General features: G+C 43.9%; 1 protein-coding gene across 1 annotated transcript in view; it reads left to right on the forward strand.

Annotated features, from left to right (window-relative positions):
- PCP4 (Purkinje cell protein 4) overlaps positions 1-5,126 on the forward strand; it is a 53,370-nt gene extending 48,244 nt beyond the window's left edge. Inside the window, exon 3 of the mRNA XM_030957851.1 lies at positions 3,126-5,126. Within this exon, the coding sequence (XP_030813711.1) occupies positions 3,126-3,253 (128 nt within the window). The 3' untranslated portion in view covers positions 3,254-5,126. The remainder of the gene's footprint in view (positions 1-3,125) is intronic.
- Positions 5,127-26,130: the final 21,004 nt, after the last annotated feature.

The following is a 26,130-nucleotide window of genomic DNA, read 5'->3' on the forward strand; positions in this document are numbered from 1 at the left end:
AATCCAACAGCCTGTACGCTTGAGATATGTGAACAGCTACTGACAGGTAAAAGTCACTGTGCCATGGGTGGATGTGGAGTAGGAAGGGTGCAAAAAGGCTTCAATCTTTTTATCAGTGCACTGAGGTGATTTCTAGTCTGTGCAGGTTCTGAGCCCAGCCTGGGTTTCCATTGTAATTAATTGGTTAATTCTTAATTTGTAGAATCACAGAATGGTATGGGTTGGAAGGGACCTTAAAGATCACCTGGTTCCAGCTCCTCTGTCACAAAGGAGTTGGAATTCCTGCTCCCAACCATTAAAACCATGTTGTTTGCAGGGTGTGATGCTTTCTAAATCACAAGGCTGATTTTAGGGAAGCAGCTCAAGGTAAAAGCTAAAATTTTATTCCCTTAGACAAAGCCCAAGCTGGCACCCCACTGAATTTTCTCTCCAGATTGACAGTCCATCTGGTAAAGTATCTGTGTTGTGACAGGTATCAATAGGAAATGGTTTGGGGAGAACTCCAAGAAAATCCACTCCCAAAATTTGGGAAATACCAAATCCAGCTCTTTCCAGTTTAATACAGGATTTAAACTCTTTAAGCAAATATCTCTGTGCAATTATATATTAATATATATTCTCTATGTATGCAAATGTGGATGGACCATCCATGTATAAAAAAAGAGAAATATGGGAATAGGGAGAAAGAAAATTATACAGATATGTCCATTATATTACATTACCTACATAGATAATGCACATGTTGTTTTATAATGTATATTATGCACATATGTGTAATCACTATATTTCCCTACCATCTGCTAATTATGAATTTCTTCTTTATTCATATAAATATCTTGGCCCATTTAAACACTTCTAAATTCTTAATTACAAGTCTAAGTAATGGCTGAAAACTTCTTGTCCTAGTATTTCTCAGTGGTGGCAGGAAAAGAGAAATATAGGAAGAGCTCATATGGAATTTTGGTATTGATGTCAACAACTGCAGGTTAAATAAAAGGAAATTAGACCTTAAGATATTGTGAATTATGTATTACAGTTGATTTTAAGGCAGTGATGATGGCATCAAGCAAAGATTTAAGTGCCCTGGAAATTTAGAGACAAATTACACTAAATGCTGCATTTTCTTAGGTGTTAATGTGAGATTGCTGAGTCACTGTTGCAAGTTAAGATAGTGCTAAAACTTGGCTGTAATAGGAAATGAGCTGTACAAGCCAGATTTCTTCAAGAGGTACAGACCCAATTGTGTCTGTTCATCCACCCATCTGGTTTTCCCAACTGGCATTTCCAAAGGACAGCAATTATTCCACTGAAAGGCTAAAATCCATGGATAGACTCCACTTCTGCTGTTAGGTTGCCTTTAACCCGTAAACACCAAATAAAAATCGGTTCCAGTTTCTCCTTGGCTGTGTCATTTCCGACCTTCACGTCCCTTCTCCATGGAAGATAAACTATAATTGTATTTCTGTACTCAGGGTGGTTGCATTGCTTGAATAGCTACACAAACCATGCAGATTCTCAGATTTAATGACATGATTCTGTGATTTAATGACATAAAGTTAATGGATTGATTTTGTTCCACAAAAGTCTTTGTTTTGATAGCTTGGCTTTTGATTAGCCTGTGTAATAAAATTTGGTGAGCTCTCAAGCTGTTCTTTTTATCCAGATTTTTTCTTTCTTCTTTCATTTTCATCTTTCTTCTTAAATGTTTTCTAAATAAAACAAAATACTAAGTGAACATTTATCTTACATTAGCATAGCTGCATTTATTTGATTACTGTAGTTAAAATAAAATCAATATGGGATATTGCAAAACCTTCCCTTTAAATATTTCCTCACTTTAGAATAGAAAATGGACACAAAAACTGAGTTTTGAGTAACAACAAGAAGTAAAGCCAAGAAATCCTGCAGGACTCATGCTAAAACCACGGAATGGCATCCCTGTTTTCTAGTGTGCAGGACAGAGACTATGGGGGATAAGTTTATTTTCATTTTAATAATACATTGAGTGTGTTGCCTTTATTTGCATTAACACTACTTGGGGATGAACATCCTGGAGATATTCATGTCAAGAATTAAGAGCAAAGTGGTTCAAAATGGGTGAATTCCCCCAAGCAGAGCTCCCTGCAGACTCCTGGTGTGACGTGCACTGCAGGCTGGCACACAACAGTGACATCAGGGAGTTTTACAAACCAGTTTATGGTGAAAAACTCAATGCTGTGACAAGGTTAGTGGGGCAAACGTGCTCCCACCAACTCAGTCCAGGCAGTTTAGTGTTATCTTTGCAAGCAGGGCAGGATTTTTCCCAGGGCTGCGCTTTTAACTTGTAGGTGGGTGAAGGAAAATTCAGCAGAGTCAGCTGGGCTGTCCACGTGGAGGCCGAATGCAGCTGAAGGGAGAGCTGGGGCCTGGGAATAAAGGAAGGCAAAGAGCCAAGGATTGAGGATGAAAGACAAGAGCAGAGCCTGGAGAGAAGTGAGGGAAGCAGCACAGTGGTGGAGAGATTGGACATAAATGATTCAGAGGGGAAGGGATGTGCGTGTTGGAAGGGATGAGGCAGGAAACGAGGGGAAAGGATGGAAATTAGCCTTAGGAAGTATTATCTCTTCCTCTCATGTTGGAGGTGTGCTAAGAACAGTGTCTTAATGCCTCTACTTTAAAATATTTTAATCTGCCTCTTTTTTTAGAGTAAACATAGAATAATTTAGGTTGGAAAGGAACTGTTAAATTCTCCCTGCTGGGCGGCACAGAGGAATCCCTCTGTCCCTCACCGTTGGCTCCCTGGACTGGGGGGACTTGCCCAGATGCTGGATGAGTGCTGAGCACCCTTTGGACGTTGCTCCTCAGTGCCCAGCTCCCCAAACTCTGTCACTGGGAGGGGTTTGATGTGACTTGTGCCAGGTTTTTTCCCTGAATCTGCTCCCCCTGGCCATGGCTGTGTCTATTGATGCCTTTTCCTTGGTCTGAAAATTGAGATACGGTTAAGAGATAAAGGACTTTTAACTCGGTATTTAATAAGGATCTTTAGGAAGAAGGAGAAAGCAGCAGAATTTTCCACCTATGGTGTTCAGTGATCATCCCTGTGTGAAAAAGCTGTTGATGTTTTTTGTTCTGTTTCCTTTGAGCAGATGGGCAAAAGAAGGTCCAAGAGGAGTTTGACATAGACATGGACGCGCCAGAGACAGAGCGGGCGGCCGTGGCGATACAGTCCCAGTTCAGAAAATTCCAGAAGAAAAAAGCTGGGTCCCAGTCCTAGTAGCTACCTCACAGCTCAAAACAAAGTAATCCTGAGATGATTTATCAAGATCAGAAATAACACAAAGATGCATGTACAGAAATTATCAATATTTAAAACCCCATTGGCAGATTACAACCCATGAGCTTGTGTGCGACTTCATCCCAGATGTTTCACGCCCATTATCCTCTGTAACTCACCATTTTACTTGATGTTGTAATAAAAAGTTAGGGTGAAGTAATTAAAGTGTCTGCCTTCATCTGTCTTTCCATATTAATCCAGCAAGTGCAGCGTTACAAATGAACCCAGCCCAGATGCCTGTTTCCCTCTCCACCTAAAGCTCAGAGTCATAACAGCACCGTATGTTGCAGGGATTTTTGCTGAGGGATGAGATAGATGCATCTCAGCCCTGCTTCCCTCATTTGGAGAATTCCAGCTGCCAGCAAAATGTGAAAATAAAGTGACTTTCTTGTAATGAGTTGAAAGTAAATAAAAAAAAAGAGAAAAGTTGCAGACAGAAGCTGGCATGAGGGGTGTAGGAAGCAGGGAGCAGTTTATTTTTGTCTTGCAAGTGTGTCAATAAAGTGGTTTGAGTGGGGAAATTGTGCCTGTCCTTCCTCTTTGCATGATAACATTCAGAGATCTTGGACCACATTGACTGTTACGGAAAGAAAATAATAAACCAGACACAAAATACCTTTGGAAGTTTGGGATTGATTTTTGTCTGTAAAAATAGAAACTGACCGTCTAAGCTCTATTTCCTCATGTGGTTTTTCAGTTTCTACATAATCAGCAACTGTTTCTGTGTCATCTCTTTATTTCCATATTATTTTCAGTGTTTGAGGAGTAAATCATCCCGGGCTTCCTGTGTCCATTTGCACTGTTCTGTGTTCAGCTTTGAGCCCCTTTATTGCTCTTTTAGCCCAGCTTTGGATCAACAAAAATCAGCTACAACCTGTCTGAAGTGGGGAAGTGAGCGGTGACAGCCTGCCAGCCTTTCACCCCTTCAGGGGGCACAGATCCAGGTGTCATTCCAGCTCTGCCCAGGGGGATTCTTTTCTTCCTCTCCCACCTTGCACAGGAGTGTTTGATCACCAGGGCAAGGGACAAATGCATCATTAATCACATTTAAACAGAAATCCAGAGCAGGGGGCAGGAGCAGAGGGAAGGAGGGATCTCGTGGCCTTCCCAAGGAGCCCATCAGGGCAGCAGTGCTGGGGGATTTCAAAGGAAAAGGAAAAATCTCTTGCAGGTTAGGGCACTTGTGGTGCTGGGCATCATTTTAGAGGTGGTGCCAAGAGCTCTGGCCCTGTGCTGGTTACAGGGAGCCCTCAAGGGATGCTGAGCAGGAGAAATCCTGTGGGCAGAGAAGAAAGCATGTGCAAAATCATTTGTGAGCTGCTTGAGGCTGGGTGGGAAGGCACAGAGAAGTTTTTTAGAAGTCATTTTGGGGGGAACACCCAGACCCTGTCTGTGGCACCTCTTTCTGTGTGTGTCAGGTCCTAGGCATGACTTTCCCACTCATCACCTGCAAAGTCAGCGTCCTCCAAGCTGCAGCTCAGTGCTTTCAGTATTTATTTTTTTATCAGCACTGTTCCTCTGCATTTAAGAATTTCACAGATAAACCTCAAATAACAGTGCTGCTGTGCTCAAAGTGTGGTTTGTGGAGGCCCCAGTTCCCCCACTTGTCTTTCACAGCAACTGCTCACCATATAATGATAGCCTAAGCATAATAATCTAAAAATTGTAATGGCTTTGGATTGTTTTGGTGCCATTTTGTTTAGATGAACATATATTTGTAATAAAAGACTGCATTTGTGTTCTGCATTATGTCATTTGAAACAGCATGAGCTCTGTAATGGCTACTTAATTGAATAAAAACTATGGGTAAGCACTAGGCTTTTATATTTGATCTGACATTCCTTGGACTTAAATTTCCTACACAACAGGAATAATCATATGGTTGGGACACAGAGAAAATGATTGCATTATTGAAGCGCAGCAACAGGGGCTGTTAGTAAATGAATTATGGCTCTTTCAGCAGCGGGGCTTTTCTTCAATGTGCAGTTCAGAGTGCATCTTACAGACACAGCCCCAATGTACAGAGAAACATAATGAGGAAACAGTGATCTGGCATGAAATTTGGAATAATTGTGGCTGCCCCTGTCAGACAATTTCCTTTTCATGTAAATGTGTTTGCACACAGATTCATGTTCCCAGGAGAGCTTTCCTGCTCCTGAGTCTTGCTCTTCACTCATCTTTTGCCCATATCCAAGGTGACAGCTTTTAATTTCTTTTCTTACCACTAACTTACACTTTTCAGAGACCTCTCTGGGTTTGCTGAGGTGAGAAAAGGAGTTGGATTCAACCAGGATGGGTGAGGGAAGACAGTTAATATTCCAGGGATAATGTGGGTCTTTTAATTTCCAGACAATGAGCTCTGCCTAGCTGTGAGTAATGCAGTAATGGAAAGAAAGATTAAATTAGGGGGATCTCTGTGCTGATAACCCCAAAGTTCCCATAGGTAACATGGAAGAATACTCAGAGCAGTAGATTTTGCAGGAAATGGGGTTATGGCTCCCACCACTGACACCCACCCCCTCCCCAGACACATCCATGCTGCCTCTGCTCCAAATTGCTGCCAGATTATCCCAAAAGAGAATAGCCTACAGCTGAGTGATCAGAACAATTGCCTGAGCCTGTGAAATCCTTAGCTCACATCGTTGCCTGGACTGTAAAATAACCTGTGGAAATAAACCCAGAGGAGACCAACAGGAGGAACCAAAAGCCACAAAAAAGCACAGGAATGCCCATACGAGGAAAACAGCAAAGAGTGTGGAGTCTGTCAGGTTAAAGAGAGAAAAGCAAGCCACAGCCAAACCTGTGGGGGAAGTGGGGAAGTGGAGGTTTTACAGAAAGTAGAAATAAGTTTTGGCTTAATGCCCAGAGCAGAGGCTCCCACAACTCAGTCAGAGTTCGGAGCAACCTGGCAAAATCACAGAATCTTAGAATCAAGCCATGGAATGGGTTGGGTTGGAAGGGTTCTTAAAGCTCAGCTCTGACATTTTCTATAAGAAGGGAACATCCACTGTCCCAGGCTGCTCCAAGCCCCAGTGTCCAACCTTGGGCACTGCCAGGGATCCAGGGGCAGCCCCAGCTGCTCTGGGCACCCTGTGCCAGGGCCTGACCACCCTCACAGGGAACAATTCCTAATTCCCAACATCCCATCTGAACTCACCCTCTCAGTACCAACAAATGAATACCAACAAATCATCAGGAGTGCGTGAGGTTCAGCCATGGCTGGTGGAGGAGCTCAGATGCACAACATCTGCCTTGCTCAAACCATTCCTCCCCCTGGCCTCAGCTCCAGGGAAAATTAACAACATATTTTAGAAATGTCATTTAGAAAGGGCTCTAGCAGAATTCAGGGATTTCCAAAGAGCAACTTCATTAGGAGTCTTGAGAGAGAACAAAAGATGTGATCCAGCCATGATACATCATCGGCCACACGGCAGCTGTGATTCCAAAACCTGCATCCCTGGAGATGACAGGTGGGAACTGGGAACCCAGGGAAACCTCGATTTTCCAGAAGTTTTAACAGGAATCCCTTGAATGCCTCTTAGAGGAGCTGAGGTGTGGGAACAAAGGTCCCACAGAAAATTAAGTAAAGTGACAATTTGTTGTACAGGCTCCCCAGGGCAGGGGGCACAGCCCCAAGGCTGCCAGAACTCAAGGAGTGTTTGGACAGCACTCCCAGGCATAGGGTGGGATTTTGGGATGCCTGTGCAGGGCCAGGAGTTGGGCTTTGATGATTCCTCCCACTCAGGATATTCCATGATTCTAGATTTCTCAGTATTAGCTCTATACAAGTGTTCAAAGCCTGATGGGAAAAAAGCAGAGTGTACCATCAATATGATGAAATTAATATTTAGCCATCTATCTCCTGGAAGCATTTAAATGCAAATATCCTTCTCAATGTGAAAACAGCAGAAATCCCTTGTATTGGTTTATATGATCAAGACAATCTTCAGAGGGGGAACATCCAGGAACTTCCCCTCAAAAGAGAAGCTCTGCCATTTGTAATCCATTAAAGTCTAGTCACGAATGGGTTATTTAGCTCAATTCTTAAATTAAGGCAGTGCATTTTTTTTTCTCTGTTTTTTTTTTTTTTTAAATCCCCAAACTCTCCCTGACAGATGGTCTCCTGCCTTTTAGTATCTCTAGTGATGGTAAGGCTAAAACCTTCCTTGGCAGCTTGTTCCACGGCTGAACTTTTCTTAAAGCTACAAAGGTTGGTTTGTACTTAAAACCTAAATCCCCCCTCCTGCCATTTAGATTAATTTGTTCCAGCCCAGCTATACCCAGTTTCCCTAATCTTATCTTGTAGGTCTCCTTTTCAACCCTTTTCCTTATTTTTTGTAATTCTCCTTTGAACTCTGCCAGTTTATCTGTGTGCCTGGAATGAAATGCAGCCATCCAGATGAAATGCACCCAGTGCCAGGCACAGCAGCACAATTATCTCCACTATTTTACAAGTGATGAGCCCCCCACCACAAATCTACACAGCTTGTGGCATTTTTTTGTGACAGCATTATTTTGCTGGCTTGTACTCACAACACCATTTCCCAAGAATATGGAGCTGTTCTGTGATTTCTCTGGCTGGTCAGGATTTCACCTTTTTTTTTTTTTTTTCTGCAAAAGACTACTCTGGTTGTAAAACACCTTTATTTTTTAAGTTTTGTAATCCCCTTGCACCTCTGCAATACTGGGATGACACAGAAATCTGGGTAAATGTCTTTATCTGTAGCACTTTTTCCTTCAAATAAGGCAGGAATTGTAATAGTTTCAATTTTTTTTTTTTGTGCTTTCCCATTTTCTATTCCTAAATAATTGCAGTCAGGTGCAGAGGCTTCAATGATCTCTATATCAACCTTTTTTGGAAACTCAGAAAAGGTTTCAATGACTTCCTATTTTATTCTGAAAAGTTAACTTGCCTTTACTGGTGATGACTAATTATTTGATAAGAAAAGTCTTCATATCCACAGCTAAAAATAGCTTTTGAAATAAGCCTGAGGACTCTTGTCCCTTCTCAGTGAGTTGTGATTTAATGATCTTTTCACAAAGGCCAAACTCATACTATTACTCACATTCAGTGGTGGTTTCCAGCACAAATATTCCTGCAGAAATCTTCAGGACTAACGTGACAAAGGGAGGGGGTGTGAGCACATGATCTCTTGGCCTCATCAAGTACACAAAGTACAGTGACTTTCTGTGCTTGGCTTGCAGATCTTGGCAAAATTATATCCCTGTATTCCTCTAGCCCTTGTAATTTCTTGTTGGGAGCCAAGCCTGTATTTAATAGAGTGAATTATTGAAAAAAACGAAATAACCAGCAGATGATGGCAATGATTAATAACAGATACAATAATTACTACAGCAAGGGGAAAATTGACAGGTTTCCAGAAGTCTGGTGAAAGGACAAGGGGAAAGAAGTGGGTTTAGATTGGATATTAGGAAAAAATTGTACTCTGGGAGGGTGGGCAGGAGCTGGGATGGAATTCCCAGAGCAGCTGTGGCTGCCCCTGGATCCCTGGCAGTGCCCAGGACAGGTTGGAGCAGCCTGGGGCAGTGGGAGGTGTCCCTGCCATGGCAGGGGTGGAATTCCATGATCTGTAAGAACCCTCCCAACCCCAAGCATTCCATGACTCCATGACAATAACACAACTATACATCATTAAACTTTTCCTTAATATTCACACAACAGTTATCTTTTAATTGCCAGAGCCAATCATCTCATTATCCATCTACAACACAAAACACCAGCAAAAAGGCCAAAAGAGGCATCAGCATGAGAGCTTTGGGGCTGTGGTGTCACCACCCTGCCCTAAAGCCCAGAGCAGCCCCAGCATCAGGTACCACTTGGCAGGGCAGGGGATGGCAAAATTATATCCCTGTATTCCTTGAGCCCTTGTAATTTCTTGTTGGGAGCCAAGCCTGTATTTAATAGAGTGAATTATTGAAAAAAATGAAATAACCAGCAGATGATGGCAATGATTAATAACAGATAGAATAATTTCTACAGCAAGGGGAAAATTGACAGGTTTCCAGAAGACTGGAAGCAAAAAGAGGCATCAGCATGAGAGCTTTGAGCTGATCAGCCACGGGGCTGTGGAGTCACCACCCTGCCCTAAAGCCCAGAGCAGCCCCAGCATCAGGCAGGGGATGGAGTGTGGGGAGATGGCAGCAGAGCCTGGCAGCAGGGAAGGGGATTTCTGCAGTGAAAGGGGTTTGGAAAAGGTGCAGGGGACAGGTGTAAGAACAGCTCTTTGAGGGGAGGCACAGGGTGTGGGCAGAGAGCCTGGCAGGGATGGGAGGGAGGTGATGGTGCCACGGAGCTGCAGCTCCTCATTCCCCACTCACTCTCGTGCTCCAGAGCTTTCCCCTTTGGTTATGTAAAAGGGGCCACGTGGTGGTGCCTTCAGGGATACCTGGGAGCAGCACTGAGGTCTATCAGCGTGCCCAGGTTATGCAAGGCAGCTGGCAGGCAGTGAGGAGCACAGCTGTGCACTGCAAATTCTGGCAGAGTTAAAAATAAAAGCCTCACTCTTTGATCAGCCAGCCTGGAGTTTGCCCTCTAGATTTCCCCCTGACATATGGTGCCTACAGCCTCTGGAGAGCACCCAAACCACCTCTTGCATCCAGGGCTTAAAAGAATTGGGAGACATCATCTGTGGAGAAATTAAAATCATTGTTTGCGGGAAAAGCAATTTTATTCCGCTAGAATTCTTGTGCCATCGATGCTCCCCTGTTCACAAAGGCCTTTTCTTTACAAAGGATAAGCTGAGGCAATCAATTGTTTTTATCTGGTAAATGAAAATGAATAAAATGCAATTTGGGTGTAGGTAAACAGAGAAGTCATTTTCCACTCAGCATTAGCTCACATCTCAATGGACATTAGCCCTGTGTTTATTGAAGGACAGGTTATTGCCTGGGACATTGGGATTTTAGTGGAATGGAACACAAACTCCAGTTTATTGACATCTGCTGCATAGCAGAAAGATGGATGATTAGCTCCTCTATTTCTGCTCTTTTTCAGAACTGCTGTGTGGATGCCCACAGGGGGAAAGCTTGGATTATGCATCATATTCTTCACACTTTTGTACAGAAGAAGTTAATGGTCCTTTCATAGAAGCACTTTCCATTAAAACAAGTTTTCTTGGCATCAGAGATCTACCTCTTTTGCTTCTTTCTCACAGATGTACATGACTTAGTGCCTGTCATCTGAATTAAAAGTCCATTATCTTGATTCTGTGCTGCACATTGAAATTGTAATCCTGCACACTTTGTAGTCAATAGTACTAATTTCCAATAGTACTTTTAGTTTAGAGCTGCCAGAGCTTCAAGGACTAGCAACAAAGCAGAAAGTAAAAGTAAAAAGAATAAAGGAAATCCTGAAAGTATCCAGCGAGGAGGGGAAATTCTCTCGATGACAGTTGGTTGGTTTTTTTTTTTTTTTTTTTGCCTGCACAGAAGCAGATAATTCTCCTTTGAGGAAAAAAAAAAAAAGAACCCAAATAATAAACATCCCTTTTTCATCTGCACAGCATTTCCTTCAGTGCCAGTGCACAGTCAGAGCTCAGGCTCTTGTGCACAGCAGCAATGAGCAGCTGCTTCCCTGGCTGCACCAGCACAACATAAACCTTGTTCCTGCCCTTGATTTTGATTTTCCTCAGGTGCTACCTCACTGCAGGGCTGCAGCACGAGGGAGGATGAGCTCCATAAAGGTGAGATACAACTCCTGGAGCTGCTGCCTGGCTCCTGCTGCTGGAAGTTATCACCTGAGGATTTATACCCCGAGGCTGAGAGCCTGGTGGAGCTCAGCCCCCCTTGCTGGGCAGGGCAGGGGGCTTCAGGATGGGCCAGGGCAGGTCCAGGCTGGGCATCAGGAGGAATTTCCTCTGGAATTCAGGTCTTCCAGCTGAAGGGATTGTTAAACATTGGGACAGATGTTCAGGGTGGCAGTGGGGCCCCCATCCCTGGAGGTGTGCAAGGATGTGGCACTCACTGCTCTGGGCTGGTGGCAGGTGGGGATGGGTCCCAGGTTGGATTCAGTCTTGGAGGTGTTTTCCATCTTCAGTGATTCTGTGACTCTGCAGGCACAGGGGGGCAACCCTTGGGCTGCTTTGGTGAGTTCCCACCCAGCCAGACCTGAGTGAAATTGTAATACATGATACCAACCAGAATATGATACACATGCTACACACCCTCTGTGTGTGTGGAAGCCACTGCTTCACCCAGAAAGGATAATGCACCAGAAAACCTTGAAGACATCCCCACCTGCTTGCCACTTCTGTAGTGTCCCTCTCCCTCTCTGCCCTGGAAAGAGCTGACAATAAGCAGGTGATGGATCTGGGACTTGCAAAACGCCACCGAAAAATGTTTTGCAGCTCAGGAATATAAAACCACACGGCCAAGGAGGACTCAGGCACACAGAAAGTTTGGTTTCTCAGCTCTTCCAGGCTTTCAGGGCATGCCTTAGTTATCATGGCATGAGCAGGCATGCACTTGTGTTGCTTGTTCTTTGTCCTAGCAACCGAATTTCACTCTCAGTTTTCCTGCTGCTCCTTGCTAAAGCATTCCCAGCTGAAAAGATTTTCTCCTGATACTCTGCATAAGGCTTGATTGGGTTGCTGGAGTCAACATCAGTATTTTTAGACAATGGTCCACAGCCTCTGATGCAAATCAACTTTAAAAGGTTACTTTTGTTTGTGTGCTTTAGGCTATTCTGTTCCCTCTTGTACCTCCTTTTTCCTGTGCTCTGTCAGCAGTGATATACTTTAGGTGAGATGATTAGTCAAGCCCACTTAATTCCTTTTGCCTGTCTCTTCTCTGACATAAAACTTGTTGATTCTCACTGAAAAAAAATCTGATCTGTTGGCTGTTAGGAACTTTTGTATTTGTCAGCCTTGGAGTTATTACTGTTAAAAATCCACTTTCCAGTCTGATCATTTAGTAAAAAAAAAACAAACAGAAAAACCAGTCATTTTTGTTTTCCCCTTAAAGTATCAATCAAATTAAAACAAAAGCAAGAGTTGCCCAGCTTATGTAAAGCTGGATTGCACTTCAGACTGTATTTTTGTGCATTATTAAGTTTACTGAAGTCTCAGGGGATGAAATTTGCAAAAGCAAGTACCATTTAAAGTCATTGGCACTCGTGCACTTTAATCCCCTGGGTGCTTTTGCAAATCTTTCACAGACTGTGTAAATGTGCCATATTCAACTGCAGCAATTCCGTGATGGATGAGGCTTCTGCCAAGCAGGGAGATTTAGCAGAGCCTCTTCCTCGTGCATTTCACTGTTCTTAACAAGCTCTCACCTACAGCGAAATAAATCTGACTTAATTTGCACCAGCTTCCAGTTATTAGCCATCCATTTGTAAATATAGCTGCAGTGACATCTGATTATTGTTTTTTGATATGTCTGTTGCATCAGAAACAAAGCCAAACAAATTCTGTCTGGTTACATATCAGCATCTATTATCTGCTGTGCAGGAATTGCCTGCAGAGAGAGTTTGGAGGAACAGGACCTTTTCCTGGTGCTGAAATTCCCTTTTTTGGACAGCAAACCAAGCTGACCCACTGCCTATTTAAGCCCTTCCTCAGGCTTTGGTCTGGCTCCCAACCCTTGGAAGTGTCCAGCCTCCTTCTGCAGCAAAATCACCTCAGTTTGGTGAGACAGGGAGGAGTTTATCCCATTTCCAGATGGAGCTGATCCAATCCACTGCTCCTTCCTTATTTATATCATGGATCCACACTCACTGCAGCAGGGTTTATGTTAGAAATGCCCATATGATACCAGAGCTAGAGTTAATAGACTGGAAATTCACAGTTAATGGAGGCTTGGAAGCTCATCCAATAAACCCCTCAAGGACAGGGGCCAAGTGTTGGAGGTGGGCTCCTTGCAAGGCAGTTTTCAGCAAAGTTGGGAAAAAATGAGGAATTAGTAAATGATGCTGAAGACATCACTTTTAATGAGGATGTGAGGCTGGGTTATATAACCCAGGGTATTTATGACTTCACGGCAATTTAGGGATTTTCATTCTGCAGTCAAAAATTAGTTGGGAATCATAATTGAGAAAATTGACGATTTTTACAGGATCCTTCTTCCTCTAACCTGAAAAGAAAGAAAAAGAGCTCATTGCTAGAGCCTGACACAGCCTGATCACTCCTCTGATTAACTAAGGCCAAATATTTCAGAGAAATCTGGTTCTCGCCTACATACAGTCAGCCAAGTTAATTGATCTAAGAGAGATTTCTTTCTAAGTACCCTGTTCAGCAGAATAACTGTGTGCAGCAGAATAACTTAGTGCAACATGAGGGATTCTGGATTTAGCTGAACTTCTAGAAAATTGCACTGCACCTCTGCTACCTCACCTTGGTAAGAGCTGCATTGCTAAAATAAGAAACAAGTTGCAGTCTCTGGGGTTCAAAGATCTTTTTCTCTTGTTGTTTGTGGGTTTTTCTAATTTTTTGTTTACTAAAGTGGCTTCAAGACTCATGTAATTTCTCCTAGAAAAAAAGGAGAAGCCACATTTTAAAATTTTGTTGAGATGTTTGTGGAAGTTGGCTGTCCTTGTTCTTCATTAACAAAACAATTGAAGCAGTTGGGATTTTTTCTGGGCACTGGGCTGAGCCCCTTGTCTTTTGTCTTGGAACTGTGCACTTGGTAAAGTCAGAGTGGGGAGAAAACCAGGAGTAATGCCTTTCCTGAGCTGTGGTATTTATCTTCAGACCTCCCAGGATTATCTAGTTAAGCTCATTAACTGAACTGTCAGTCAAAGCACAGGGTATTTCCAGCTCTTTTTTTCTGGACAACCAATCAATTAAAGATGATGGCAGCTCTGAGATATGAAGATACCAGGTGAGTTTTTGACCAGGGCATCCAATTGTTGTGTTCAGCCCCAGATATTGCCCATGTGGCCACAAACAAATGGACATTTAAAGAATTCTGGGAGATAAAAGCATTTTGGTTTGGTATTTTGATTCAGCTCACGTTTTAGGGAAACTAAGTGAGCTTCTGCTTTTCTTGGATGAAAAATAGGGGATCTGGTGGAGTATGTTTCCCTTAGCATCCCAAGACGATCTTTTTTCCTGAATTTTCCTGTGGCAGTGACATCTAAAAGCCAGTTATTAGAACTTAACTTTCTTGTCTAAGATATTATGTAAGTTCAGTGTAGCTGTGATGCATATTTGTATTTCATAATCATTTCTTGAAACTTCTTTGCAAGTGTGAGCGAAGCCTAAGCCTTAAGGGATTTAATATTTAGCATATTTCTGCAATCTGGCAAGGTCATCTTTCTGCTGATATATTTGAGTTAGGAATTTACACAGCAAATGCCATAACTATTAAGTGTGAGAGAAAGCCAGAGTCCTGAAAAATTAAGATGTTTGAAAATAGAACCCGACCTTCTCTAATACAGGATTCCTGATGCCCTCCCCACACCCTTTACTTAATATTTCAGTTCCCATCACACATGGTACAAACAAACATAAATCAATCAGGAGTTTTCCCCCGTTTGCAGACGTCAACAGTTTTCAAAGTGACCTTTTTCCTTCCTTCAGAAACTACTTCCAGCAGGGAATGAAAATTTCCCTCCCAGAAATCAAAATGTGAATCCAGCTACTGGAGAACAAATGTGTGGCAGTGAATTAAATAATTTTATGGGTTTTTTTTTAGAGAAGTTTTACTCTCCTGAACTTTTCAGCTGTACTTTGTTGTAATTTAACCTTCAGCTAGTATAGTGTGTCAAACTTTAGCACATAAAAGATGAGATTGTTCTAATTATAAGATTGTCATAGTTTTTAGTATTAAAAAAAAAATCTGCATTTGCCCATCTGCATCTTCACCACCTTTAGGAGGCTTAAGAGTCACAACTTAGCAAATAGAAATGAACATTAAAGAGTCATGTGCTGTATCTGCAGAACGTGCAGAGCTGAGCCCTCTGTGCCTCAAAGCTTCCCCTTTGTCAAGGCTGACAGGAGCAATCTGCTGGCAGGGAGGGAAACGTGACAGAAACCTCCTGTCCTGTCTTCTTTAGAAGCTGAACTCCTGTCTCAGAGAGAGTGTGCTTGCTGTTCCTGCAGTGCCCGAGCTAAACAAGCACTCAGTAATTCCCTTTTTCCATTTGAAGATGCAGGGATCTCTTCAAAAGTTGATTTTAGTGCTACCAGCTGCACAACCAAAACAGTTTGATGGTGCCACAGTGTTTGTGTTTGCAAACAGTGCTGACCATCCACTCCAGTCTTGGAAATATTTATCCAAGCCTATTCCCTTTTGAAATAATTGTGCACCAGACTCTGGGAACATTTTGACATGGATTTGAGTCAGCAGTGGCCACACCAAACCAAGCTCCCCTCTCTTCAACAGGTCTTTGCCACTTTCTCAGCTGGCGCATTGCTGGCAGTGCAAGGAATGCACTTCTTAGCAAGGTTTTTATTTTTTAAGGTGTGTAAAGTCCTGGAAAAACAACCTTTTGGCATTGTCTAAATAAAAGATGAGATCAAGCCTGGACAACAGCAGGCTGTATTTTTTATGGTACAGCACTCATGCTGCCTGCTGTATTCCCACATTTCCAGGCAACAAAAGTGGGTTTTGGATTGTTGCTTTCCCAGGCTCTGCAGGCTGCCTGGCAATCAGCCCCCCTGCTTCAGCCCCACTCCAAAGAGCTGCCAGTGCCTTCAGCTGGAAATCTGCTAAATCTCAGGGCTGTTCCCTGCTCTGCCATGCAAACCTGTCCACATTTGTGCTGCAGGAACTGCAGGAGCCCTTTCTCCTTTCAGGACGTGCTGCTTGCCTCCCTGATGGGCCATTTCTGCTTTTAAAAGTCACCCAAAGCAAAAGTTTCTTTCACAGTCATAGTACAGAAAAGGATGTAGTTTGACCAGCAGACATAAATAAATAAATTCTAGCTTCCAAATTAGACAGTGGTTGTGCTGACTGCTCTGCATCCCTTGTGTGCTGGACTAACAAGTGGCTCCAGATGCTTTGCCACACACAGCGAGTATTTATTGCCTGGAAGAAAAAAATAAAATTATGGGATAAATTGATCATCAAACACAAGCCACAGTAAAATGCCAGAGCAATCCTAGCCTGGCCTGCCAGGATAAAGCTGGCAGGTGCTTGAGCAAACTGCAATCTTCTGGAACATGATTAAAATGTTTGCTCTTTGCAGTTGCAGTCCTCATGGTGGCTGAAGGCGTATTTATATAAATTAATGGAAATAACTGACAATTCTTTGGTGGCAATACGTAAAATTTTTGTGATAACAACCTAGAATTTGTTCTCAAGCAATGACCTCATTTGGGGGAAACAAAGCAGCAGGTGGTGGCCAGCTCAGACACTCAGGAGGTGGAGAGAAACAGTTTGCAAGGACATTTAGTGACAGAACAAGGGGAAATTGCTTTAGACTGAAAGAGGGCAGGTTTAGATAGGATATTAGGAAAAAATCAGGAAGAAATCTCTGTGAGGGTGGGCAGGGGCTGGGATAGAATTCCCACAGCAGCTGGGGCTGCCCCTGGATCCCTGGCAGTGCCCAAGGCCAGGTTGGACACTGGGGCTGGAGCAGCCTGGGACAGTGGGAGGTGTCCCTGCCATGGCAGGGATGGGCTTTAAAGTCCCTTCCAATCTACTCCATGATTTGTGGAGAGGTGGGGGAAGCTCTCACCATCACTCCCTGGCTCATCCCAGGTCCCTGCCCCTCTCTGGAGTTGTTCCAGGGCTCTATCAGCCCCAGGCTCAGCAGCAGGGCATGGCAGAGTGTTGTCATTATATTACAAAGGTTCCATATTGTTGTTTCCTTATTGCAAGAATTTCATACCTCCTTGATATTTCTCATGGGCAGCTTCTCTAAACACTGACTCTTCCTTCTTCTCACAGCAGCCAACTGACTCTAGTTCCCCTCTCAATCAGCCAACCCACTCTTTTATAGCACTCTTCTCATTGCCTACAGCTGTGGCCTGTTAAAGTCAGGCCTGTTCCTAATCTCTAATAATTGGCTCAGCTGCAACTCCTTAGGGGTAAGATTACTTTCTATACTACCTTTATTTTCTTATATTCTATCCCCCTACAACAGAGGCCCCAGGGGCCATAAACCCACCCCCCTATCCTCTGCTCCCTCCTGCCTGAGGGTTTCTTGTCAGAGCCCAACTTCATTCCTGCCCATCTGAAGTTAAACCTGGGGCAGGAAATCTGCTTCAAGCATGGCAGAAAGCAGCTCTCCTCCTTTACCCCAGTCTGGGACTCCAGCACACAACTCCTGGGGAAGTATAGGGCTCACCTATTTAAATAACTCCATTTTGAGCTTTTCCTTTGCTGCAGTACTTCTTTAGTCCCAATACTTGAGGTAATCCATGTCCCTCAGGGAGGAAAAAGAGGCAATTTGATATAAAATGACAGCAATTCCACACAGTTTGGGCTTTCATAAAGGTGAGATTTTTTTCCTTTTCTCCTTCTCATCTAATTTCCATCTCTGCTCAGCTTTTGGCACCATCTTGTCCTGCCAGAAGAGCTCCTCCATCCCTTTTGTGCCTTCTGCTTGCTCTGCACTGTCCCTTCTTTTCCTGTTTTACAATTTGATAAAGTCATGACATTAATTACTGAGCAAAATCATGTTTCTCTCTGTGGTGGGTAATTTCTAGAAAAACCACTTTCTATCAGTAGCAAGTTCTCTGCCACATATGTCCCTGCCTGTTTGGGACTCCAGGAAACCAGCCTGAGGCAGTGTTTAAAATCCTAATTCAGCTGTAATTTATATCTGCAGTTCCAGGTACTTCAAAGCAATTTTTGTTTCCATCGGCTGTGGGAGGAGTAGGATGATATGAGAAAACACAGATGCCTCCTCTGAATTTCCCCAGAAATCCTGACAGAGGTCGTCTGGCTCTCCCTGCAGCCACTGTCTCACTGTTTGCTGAAGGACAAGCAGAGGGAAAATCCCTGAATTGCAATCCACCCTGGCTGATTTCTGTCAGCAAACCTCCCTCAGTGCAGGCAGCACCCAGGGAGGGGGACCTGCTGCATCCCCAGCTGGTGAGCTGCTCATCCATCAGCTCATTAGCAGGGTTCCTTTGACATCCATCCTCATTTTGCCTCTCTTTTCTCTATTTTATGGAATGAGGGAATCATAGAATGGGTTGGAAAGAAACTTAAAGATCATCTTGTCCTAACATTCCTCCCATGAGCAGAGACTCTTTCCATTATCCAAGGTGGCTCCAAGCCCCATCCAACCTGGCCTTGGGCACTGCCAGGGATTCAGGGGCAGCCACAAAATCTCTGGGCAACCTATTCCAGTGTTTCACCACTATCACAGGGAAGAATTTCTGCCTAATATCTAATTTAACCCCATCCTCTGGCAATTTGAAGCCATTCCCTGTGTCCTGTCCCTCCAGCCCTTGGAAATTGTCTCTCTCCAGGTTTCCTGGGGCTCCTTCAGGCCCTGCAACTGGGCAGGGACCTGGGATGAGCCAGAGAGTGATGGTGAGAGTTTCCCCACCTCTCCACAAATCATGGGGTGACTCAGCTCAGGCCAAAGCTTCTCCTGTGCAGGTGAACAATGCCAGCTGTGCCAGCCTTTCCTGCCAGCAGAGCTGCTCCATCCCTCTGCTCATCCTGGAGCCTCCTCTGGGCTCTCTGCAGCAGCTCCAGCTCCTCCCTGGGCTGGCCCAGGGCTGGGGCAGCTCTGCAGGTGGGAAATCACCTGAGGGGACAGAGGGACAGAATCCCCAATTCTTGCTGGCTACACTGGGATGAGCCCAGGATACCATGGGCGTTTCTGGGCTGCCAAGCTGGGACATGTCCAACCTCTCACCCTCCAGCACCTCCAAGTCCTTCCTGGTAGAGCTGCTCTTGATTTTGTCATCCCCACCCTGTGTTGTTAGCAGCTGTTGCCCCAATCCAGCTGCAGCACCTTACACCAGCTCATGAAACCCCATGAAATTCCCATGGATCCATTGATTTCCCACCTTGAACCCTCTCTTGGAGGGTGAAACCCTCTCTGAGTATTGTATTTATGTGTCCCCCAGATGAAGGAAGGAATGATGAATCTGACTCCATGTTCTCAGAAGGCTAATTTGTTGTTTTAAGATACTATATTAAAGAATGCTATACTATACTATAGAATACAGAAAGCTAAAAAGATACTAATGAAAACTCATGATTCTTTCCAGAGTCCTGACACAGCTTGGCACTGATTGGCCAAAGAGTGAAAACAACTCACACCAGAATCCAATGGAACAATCACCTGTGGGTAAACAATCCCCAAACACATTCCACATCAGCACAACACAGGAGAAGCAAATCAGATAATTATTGTTTTCCTTTTTCTCTGAGGCTTCTCACAGCTTCCCAGGAGAAAAATCCTGGGTGAAGGGATTTTTCAGAAAATATGAATGTGATATCTGAATGTGCTGAGGGCTCTCAGGGGCCCTGTCAGGACGGAGGAGTGCTGATGAGAAGCAGCACTCAGCCCTCAGCCATCAGACACCCTTCTGTCCACATAAGCAGGAAACTTTTCCCAATCCGGGTTTGTTTATTGCCTGAGCTAGCTAAAGGCCACCAAATGCTAATGTTAACGCCACGAGCACATTACTGCCTCTTTAATTTATTTCAGCTACCTCCTGTGGATGGCATTTGGATAAGCTAAACTGCCAGTTGAACTGAATTTGTTGTGCAGTTCGATGTAAAAACCGTGCTGGAAATAGATCTGCATTCAGAGGCATCTAATTAGAAAAGCATCATGATAGTCAATGCAAATGTTTTCCAAGGCTCTGCATCTGTGCATCAGTTGTGCACTGAGAGTGCAATATCCATTTTCCAAGCCTTAAAAGCCATCAAAAGAGGAAAACATGCACTTCCAGCCTGCCTTGGTGAAGGAAAGAGCAAACCTTGTGTTTTAGTGCTTCGGCATCCACGTGTAAAGTTCCCCAGCAAAATCAGGAGGAAAATAGGAAGGGAAATTTGCAGGGTGTACCAGGAGCCTGTGCAATGTTTATTAGCTGAGAGTTGTGGTTTGCAAATGCCCAGAGCCTTAGGCTGCACATAAACACTGTTGGATATGCAAGGATACAGCCCAAATGCATCATTTTTGCAGACCAAAATTCTTTGAAGTAGACTGAGGATGCTGACCTGTGCTTCCCCTATTTTTCCATGTTTTAACAACAGTTTTTGTATTACAGTTCACATGGACATATGAATATAAATACTCATATATGGATATAGAGATATATGGAATCATGGAATGGCTTGGGTTGGAAAAGACCGTAAACATCGTTCAATTCCATGGGCAGGGACACCTTCCACTATCCCAGGGTGTTCCAAGCCCTGTCCAGCCTGGCCTTGGACACTGCCAGGGATGGAGCAGCCACAACTTTTTTGTGCTAGGGCCCCCAGCCCTCACAGGGAACAATTTTTTCTCAATATCCCACCTAACCCCACTCTCTTTCAGTCTGAAGCCATTCCCCCTTGTCCTGTCACTCCATCCCTTGTAAATAATCTCCACTTTTCTTGCATCTTCTCTGTTTCTTGGCGAGATTTTGTAAAGTTTTTAATGAAAGCATTTTAAAATACTTTGAAAGCATCATAAGTGCAGCAGAATGCTTTTCCCTGTGCCTCTGAAGTGTTATAAAAATCCTTAAGGATCTGTGCAAACTCTCTAAAAAAATCTGAATTTCCTTCTAGCATCTAAACCTGACTAAAAATAACCAGTCCATCAAACTCAAAAGAACACAGAATTTTATTCAAGTTCACCTAGGGATTTGATTATCCTGTTGAAAATGGCAAAAACCAGCAATTATGAAAACCTAGGCAGAAAAACAGATTGATCTCCTAGGTCTGTTTAGTTGCTGTCTTTCAAAACAACAGATACCTCCCCCTTTTCTGTGAGTAAGTAAATAATTTCTGGCTTCTCACATCTATAGAAAACTGCTTTTCTTGAGGAATTTATTAAAAAAGCCACTGCAGCTCTATTTGTAGAACAAATGGGTCTTTAATGATTCGCAGTCTCATTTGAATTTTCGTGTTAATGTGCATTTTTTTTTCCATTTAGGAAATAATCATAACCAAGGACTCCCATTAGCTGCAAAATGCACTTCTTTAGGAAACTAATTTCCATTGATTCTTGAAGAGATTGAGGGAACTACCAGCATCAGTAGGGAAATTAAAAGCACCATATGTCTTCTTCTACCTGTCCTAGGTTTAGTGTGGACAGGATTCCTGTGGTGCTTCCCAAGGATCCTCCTGCCTGTGGATGTTAAACATCCTGACTGCCCACCATGCTTCAGAAAGGACCACATGAGAATGGAATCAAGAATGCTTTGGGTTAGAAGGTGTCCTAGGGCGATGTTGTGATGCTTGTATCCCCAGCTGTTGCTCTGTTTACGCTGGATATTATGTTCTGTACCTTCAAGTCTGGCTCTGAAGAGTGAAGCTTTGTTTTGTTTTGTTATCAGTTATCAGTCTGCTCGCTCCCCCAAAGGTCAGTGGGACACAGAGATGGGGCAGTGTCAGAACCCAGGACATTCCTCTGACTGCCATGGATGGCTCAAGACCCTGGCAGGGGGCTCAGAGACCTTGGCATGGAGTCAAACACACCTATGCCTTCAATTTTAGCCCATGGAAACAATTACCAACTTTGTGTGAAGATTTACAAGCCACAAGAGTTTGAATAAAATTGAAGTGAATTTATCACAGGGTGAAAATGTAGAATTTTTGGGTTTTTAGAATGGGGGTTCAGGAGGCAAGATGGAGGAATCTGGCCGTGTCCTGTCCTTCCTCCTGTTTCTTCTTGTCCTCCTTCTTCTGCTGTGATGGTGGCTGATTTGGACTGGTTTAGAGTAGAGACAGACTGTCTAACATAGGTGATAGGTATTGGAAAATTATTGTGAATAAAGTACATGTAGTTTTTAGTATAAAAAGATAACACTGCCCTGAGGGCGGTCAGTGTGCCACAACCCAACCTGCTGGACAGACCTCAGCAGCTCAGAGAATGTTATAGATAAGAAAAAATAAACAACCTTGAGAACCAGAGCTGAGGAATCTTGACTTCTTTGGTCTTGGGGCTGGGGAAAAGAGACTTTCTGACTCCTCAGGGTCATCTTGACACCAGAGACCTCATCAGGGCAGTACATAGTGCAGCCTCTGCTTTTTCTTTGCTCTTCCTCCGGCTTTGCTCTTGCTTCTGCTTGTTAGTTAGTTTAGCTAGGCAGTCCAAATTTTCCCTGGACTGTTTTTCTTTCCTGTCCTGGTTCAAGACAAATTTGGGAGAGAACCCCCAAAGGGGCTCCTCTATGAAAGCAAATTCAATCAGCCCCTCCCCACAACTGGTTTGGCAGAAAAGTGGAAAAAAACTGTTTATTAAACAATAAAACCTAAACAATATTAATCAATAAACCCCCTTGCTACTCCAAAAGAGATGACAAACTCAGAAAGTCCCTCCATGGGCTGTAGCTCAGCTCACTCAGTCTCTGATCAGTGCTGGAAATGTCGCAGGCCAGGCCCGGCCTGGTGGCCACAGGTGGAGCTGCCGGTGCTCTGCTGGTGTTCAGGCCAGAGCAGGTTTAAACAGCTCCAAAGAAAAGGGAAAATAACCCACAGTCCAGAGAACTTGTTTGCCTCAGCTAGCTAAACTAACTAAAAGCAAAGGAGAGCTCTGTCCTGCTGTCTGTCCATCCGCAGACAGCACAGGCCAGGAGCAGGAATGTGGAGGAGCGAGTGCAGTGTCTGAAAACAAACTGCAGCTTCTTCTCTCCCCCCTTCACTCTCTGGAACGAGTCTTAAAGATGCAAAACTTACTATTCAGCATAAACAGAACAGACAATTGGGGATAACAGCATCATATAGTCAACCCAGGACATTTCCCTTTCTTGGAACCACTTGCCTGCTCTGGCCTGGGGCCTGGGAACACCGAGAGCTTGCACTGTGTGGCTGCAGCAGCTGCCCCAGCGCCTGAGGGACTGATAACAGAGTGACCACTCCCAGGAGAGATTTTCTGAATTTGTCATCTTTTTCAGAGCAGTGAAAGAGTGGTGTCATCCTGTACTGTTCATTCTGTGTGCTGGGGGATGCTGTTAAATAAACAGGTTCTTTCCACTTCTCTCTGAGGAATCCTTCCCAAACCGGTTGCGGGTGAGGGGCCGTGTGGGTTTGCTTTCTGGAAGGGCCCCCCTGGGAGGTTTTCTCCCAAATTTGCCCTAAAGCAGGATAGAAGGGACCTTAAAGATGGTCTTGTTCAAACTCCCTGCCATGGCAGGGACACCTCCCACTGCCCCAGGCTGCTCCAAGCTCCAGTGTCCAACCTGGCCTTGGGCACTGCCAGGGATCCAGGGGCAGCCACAGCTACTCTGGGAATTCTATTGCAGCTTCTTCCCACCTTGCCAGGGAACAATTTCTTCCTAATATCTGATCTGAACCTGAAAAATATTCAGTTGGAAGCCATTCCCTGGGTGCTGTCCCTGCATGCCCTGGAAATTGTCTCTCTCCAGCTTTCCTGGGGCTCCTGCAGGCCCTGCAAGGCCACCCTGAGCTCAGGCCAAAGCTTCTCCCGTGCAGGTGAACAATGCCAGCTGTGCCAGCCTTTCCTGCCAGCAGAGCTGCTCCATCCCTCTGCTCATCCTGGAGCCTCCTCTGGGCTCTCTGCAGCAGCTCCAGCTCCTCCCTGGGCTGGGGCAGCTCTGCAGCTGGGAAATCACCTGTGGGGCACAGGGACAGACCCCTCACTACAGATCTACTTAGAGCTGTACAAAATGCTAATAAAATATGAGGGAAAATGAGGAAGGAACAAGATGAAAATGGAGAATTCCAGCAGCTGTTCTCACTGAGCTGGGAGAAAGCATCAGGATTTCTACAGATCCAGAGCCTTTACCATGATTAGAACTTACTGAAGACAACAATTTATGTTAAAGATCTCAGTTTTCCACAGACATTTGTTGGACCATCCCGCTGGAAATTAGAAGAAAACAAAAATTAAACAAATGTTTGTGGTAATAGTTTTTGACAGAGCCCTATAAATCTTTAGTCAGATACAAACTGAGTGTGGTTCTCTGCATATTTTACTTATTTCCTGATAGTAGCAGCAATGGAAGATATATTGGAACTGTCTTCAGGGATTGTGTATTTAAATTTTCTTTATTAAACAGTTCAGTTGGTAATGTGTATTTACAGTTTTTATTTCCTTTCTAATTAATTGTTTTAGAGATAGTTAATATTTTCTGTCATATATTAAAGCAAGAATAAGGGAAAGAGAGAAAAGAGAAGCCCTAAAGCCTTTCTGCATCATTATCCATTTATTAAAGCACTTAGGAATGGGAGTAACACATTTTTATGTGAGATCCATTACAAGGAGTTCTGCCCATCCTAAATTAATGGGAGCTTTGCCTTGGAGACTGAACTTCACAGCCTGGGTTTTGGGCATACCCTGCTTTTGCTCAGTGATCTGGGACTTGTGGTTGCAAAGCCCAGAAGTTAGAAGCCCTGCAGACAAAGCTCACAGGGCTGGGAGAAACTGAACTGCAAGCAAGGAACAATTGGAGAAAGTAAAAGTTCTGCTGTAAAATGGAGGAGAATCAGAGCAGCATTTTAGCAGGGCCTGTTGCAGAAGGACAAGGGGCAGTAGCTTCAAACTCAGAGTAGGTTTAGATTAGATAAAAGGCAGAATTTTTTTATGATGGGCAGGATGAGGCTCTGGAACAGGTTGAATGCCCCATCCCTGGAAAAACTGGAGGCCAGGTTGGATGGGACTCAAAGGAATCTGGTCTCTGGGAGATGTCCCTGCTCATGGAACTGGGGGATCTTTGTGGTCCTTCCCAAACCATTCTATGATTCCATGAGTTCTGCCATGCACAGTCAGCTCTTAAGGCAGATGGTGAAATATTACTCATTAAAATAGTGACCTGTGCAGAAAATGGCAAAGGAGAGGGAGAATCTGATGTGTGACACAACAGTCAGAGCACATTTTTATTTATCAAGCCTCTTGCAAATAAAATATTGCAACTTAAAAAATTTTTGTTTGTTCACCAGGAGCTCCAACTCAATTCTCTTCTTTCTCCAAAGAGCATTTTACTCTGTGTTCTTTTGTCCAGCAGATTATTTTGCTGACAAACTCACATTTTTGTCCCCTAATAGGACACTTAGGGAAGTCAATAAGATTTGGGAAACCACTTTGCCCTGTCTGTACTTCAGCCAAATCACAATGATGTTAAATGAACTGCTTTTAATAATTCATGGCAGCAGAATCTGGTTTACTTTTAGCCAGCTCTTAGAGAAGGAGAAAGGCTTCAGCTTCTGAGCTTCATCTTGCAGAACTGATGAATTTCTCCCAGGCTGTTCCCAGATGCTTTCCCAAAACTGGACAAATCCACCCATTTTCTCCCCTTTTCCCTCTGACTCCCAGAGGACAATTCCTCCCTGCCCTGTGCCAGCAGCCCCAATACAGGAGGTGACACAGGAACAGACAATTACTTGTGTATCTTCCCATTGCAAAAACAAAAAAAAGGGGAATTTTCACCTCCTGATGGACAGATTTAATTAACCCTTGTCTTCCCAATCATCACAGAAATTAGCAGATCTCAGGCCTCAGGTAGTCCCCAGACAGAAGAGCTGTGCAGCTTCTGGGATTGTGAGAGGACAAACAACCCAAACACACCCCAGAAAAGTTAAAAAGAGAGGAAATTTGGGCTGTTTTAGGCTTGTGATATCTCCAGGAGAAAGCACCAATTTGTGCTCAGCCCTGAGTAACCAGGATGGGTTAAGGCTATGAGGTGAGACAAGGATTGGGGGTAAAATATACAATTATTTTTAGCTTACCTAACATTAAAAAGGGAAGAAAGACAAGTTTGGAGGTACAGGAGCCC

This window comes from Camarhynchus parvulus, chromosome 1 (assembly GCF_901933205.1).
Source record: "Camarhynchus parvulus chromosome 1, STF_HiC, whole genome shotgun sequence".
NCBI classification, from domain to species: domain Eukaryota; kingdom Metazoa; phylum Chordata; class Aves; order Passeriformes; family Thraupidae; genus Camarhynchus; species Camarhynchus parvulus.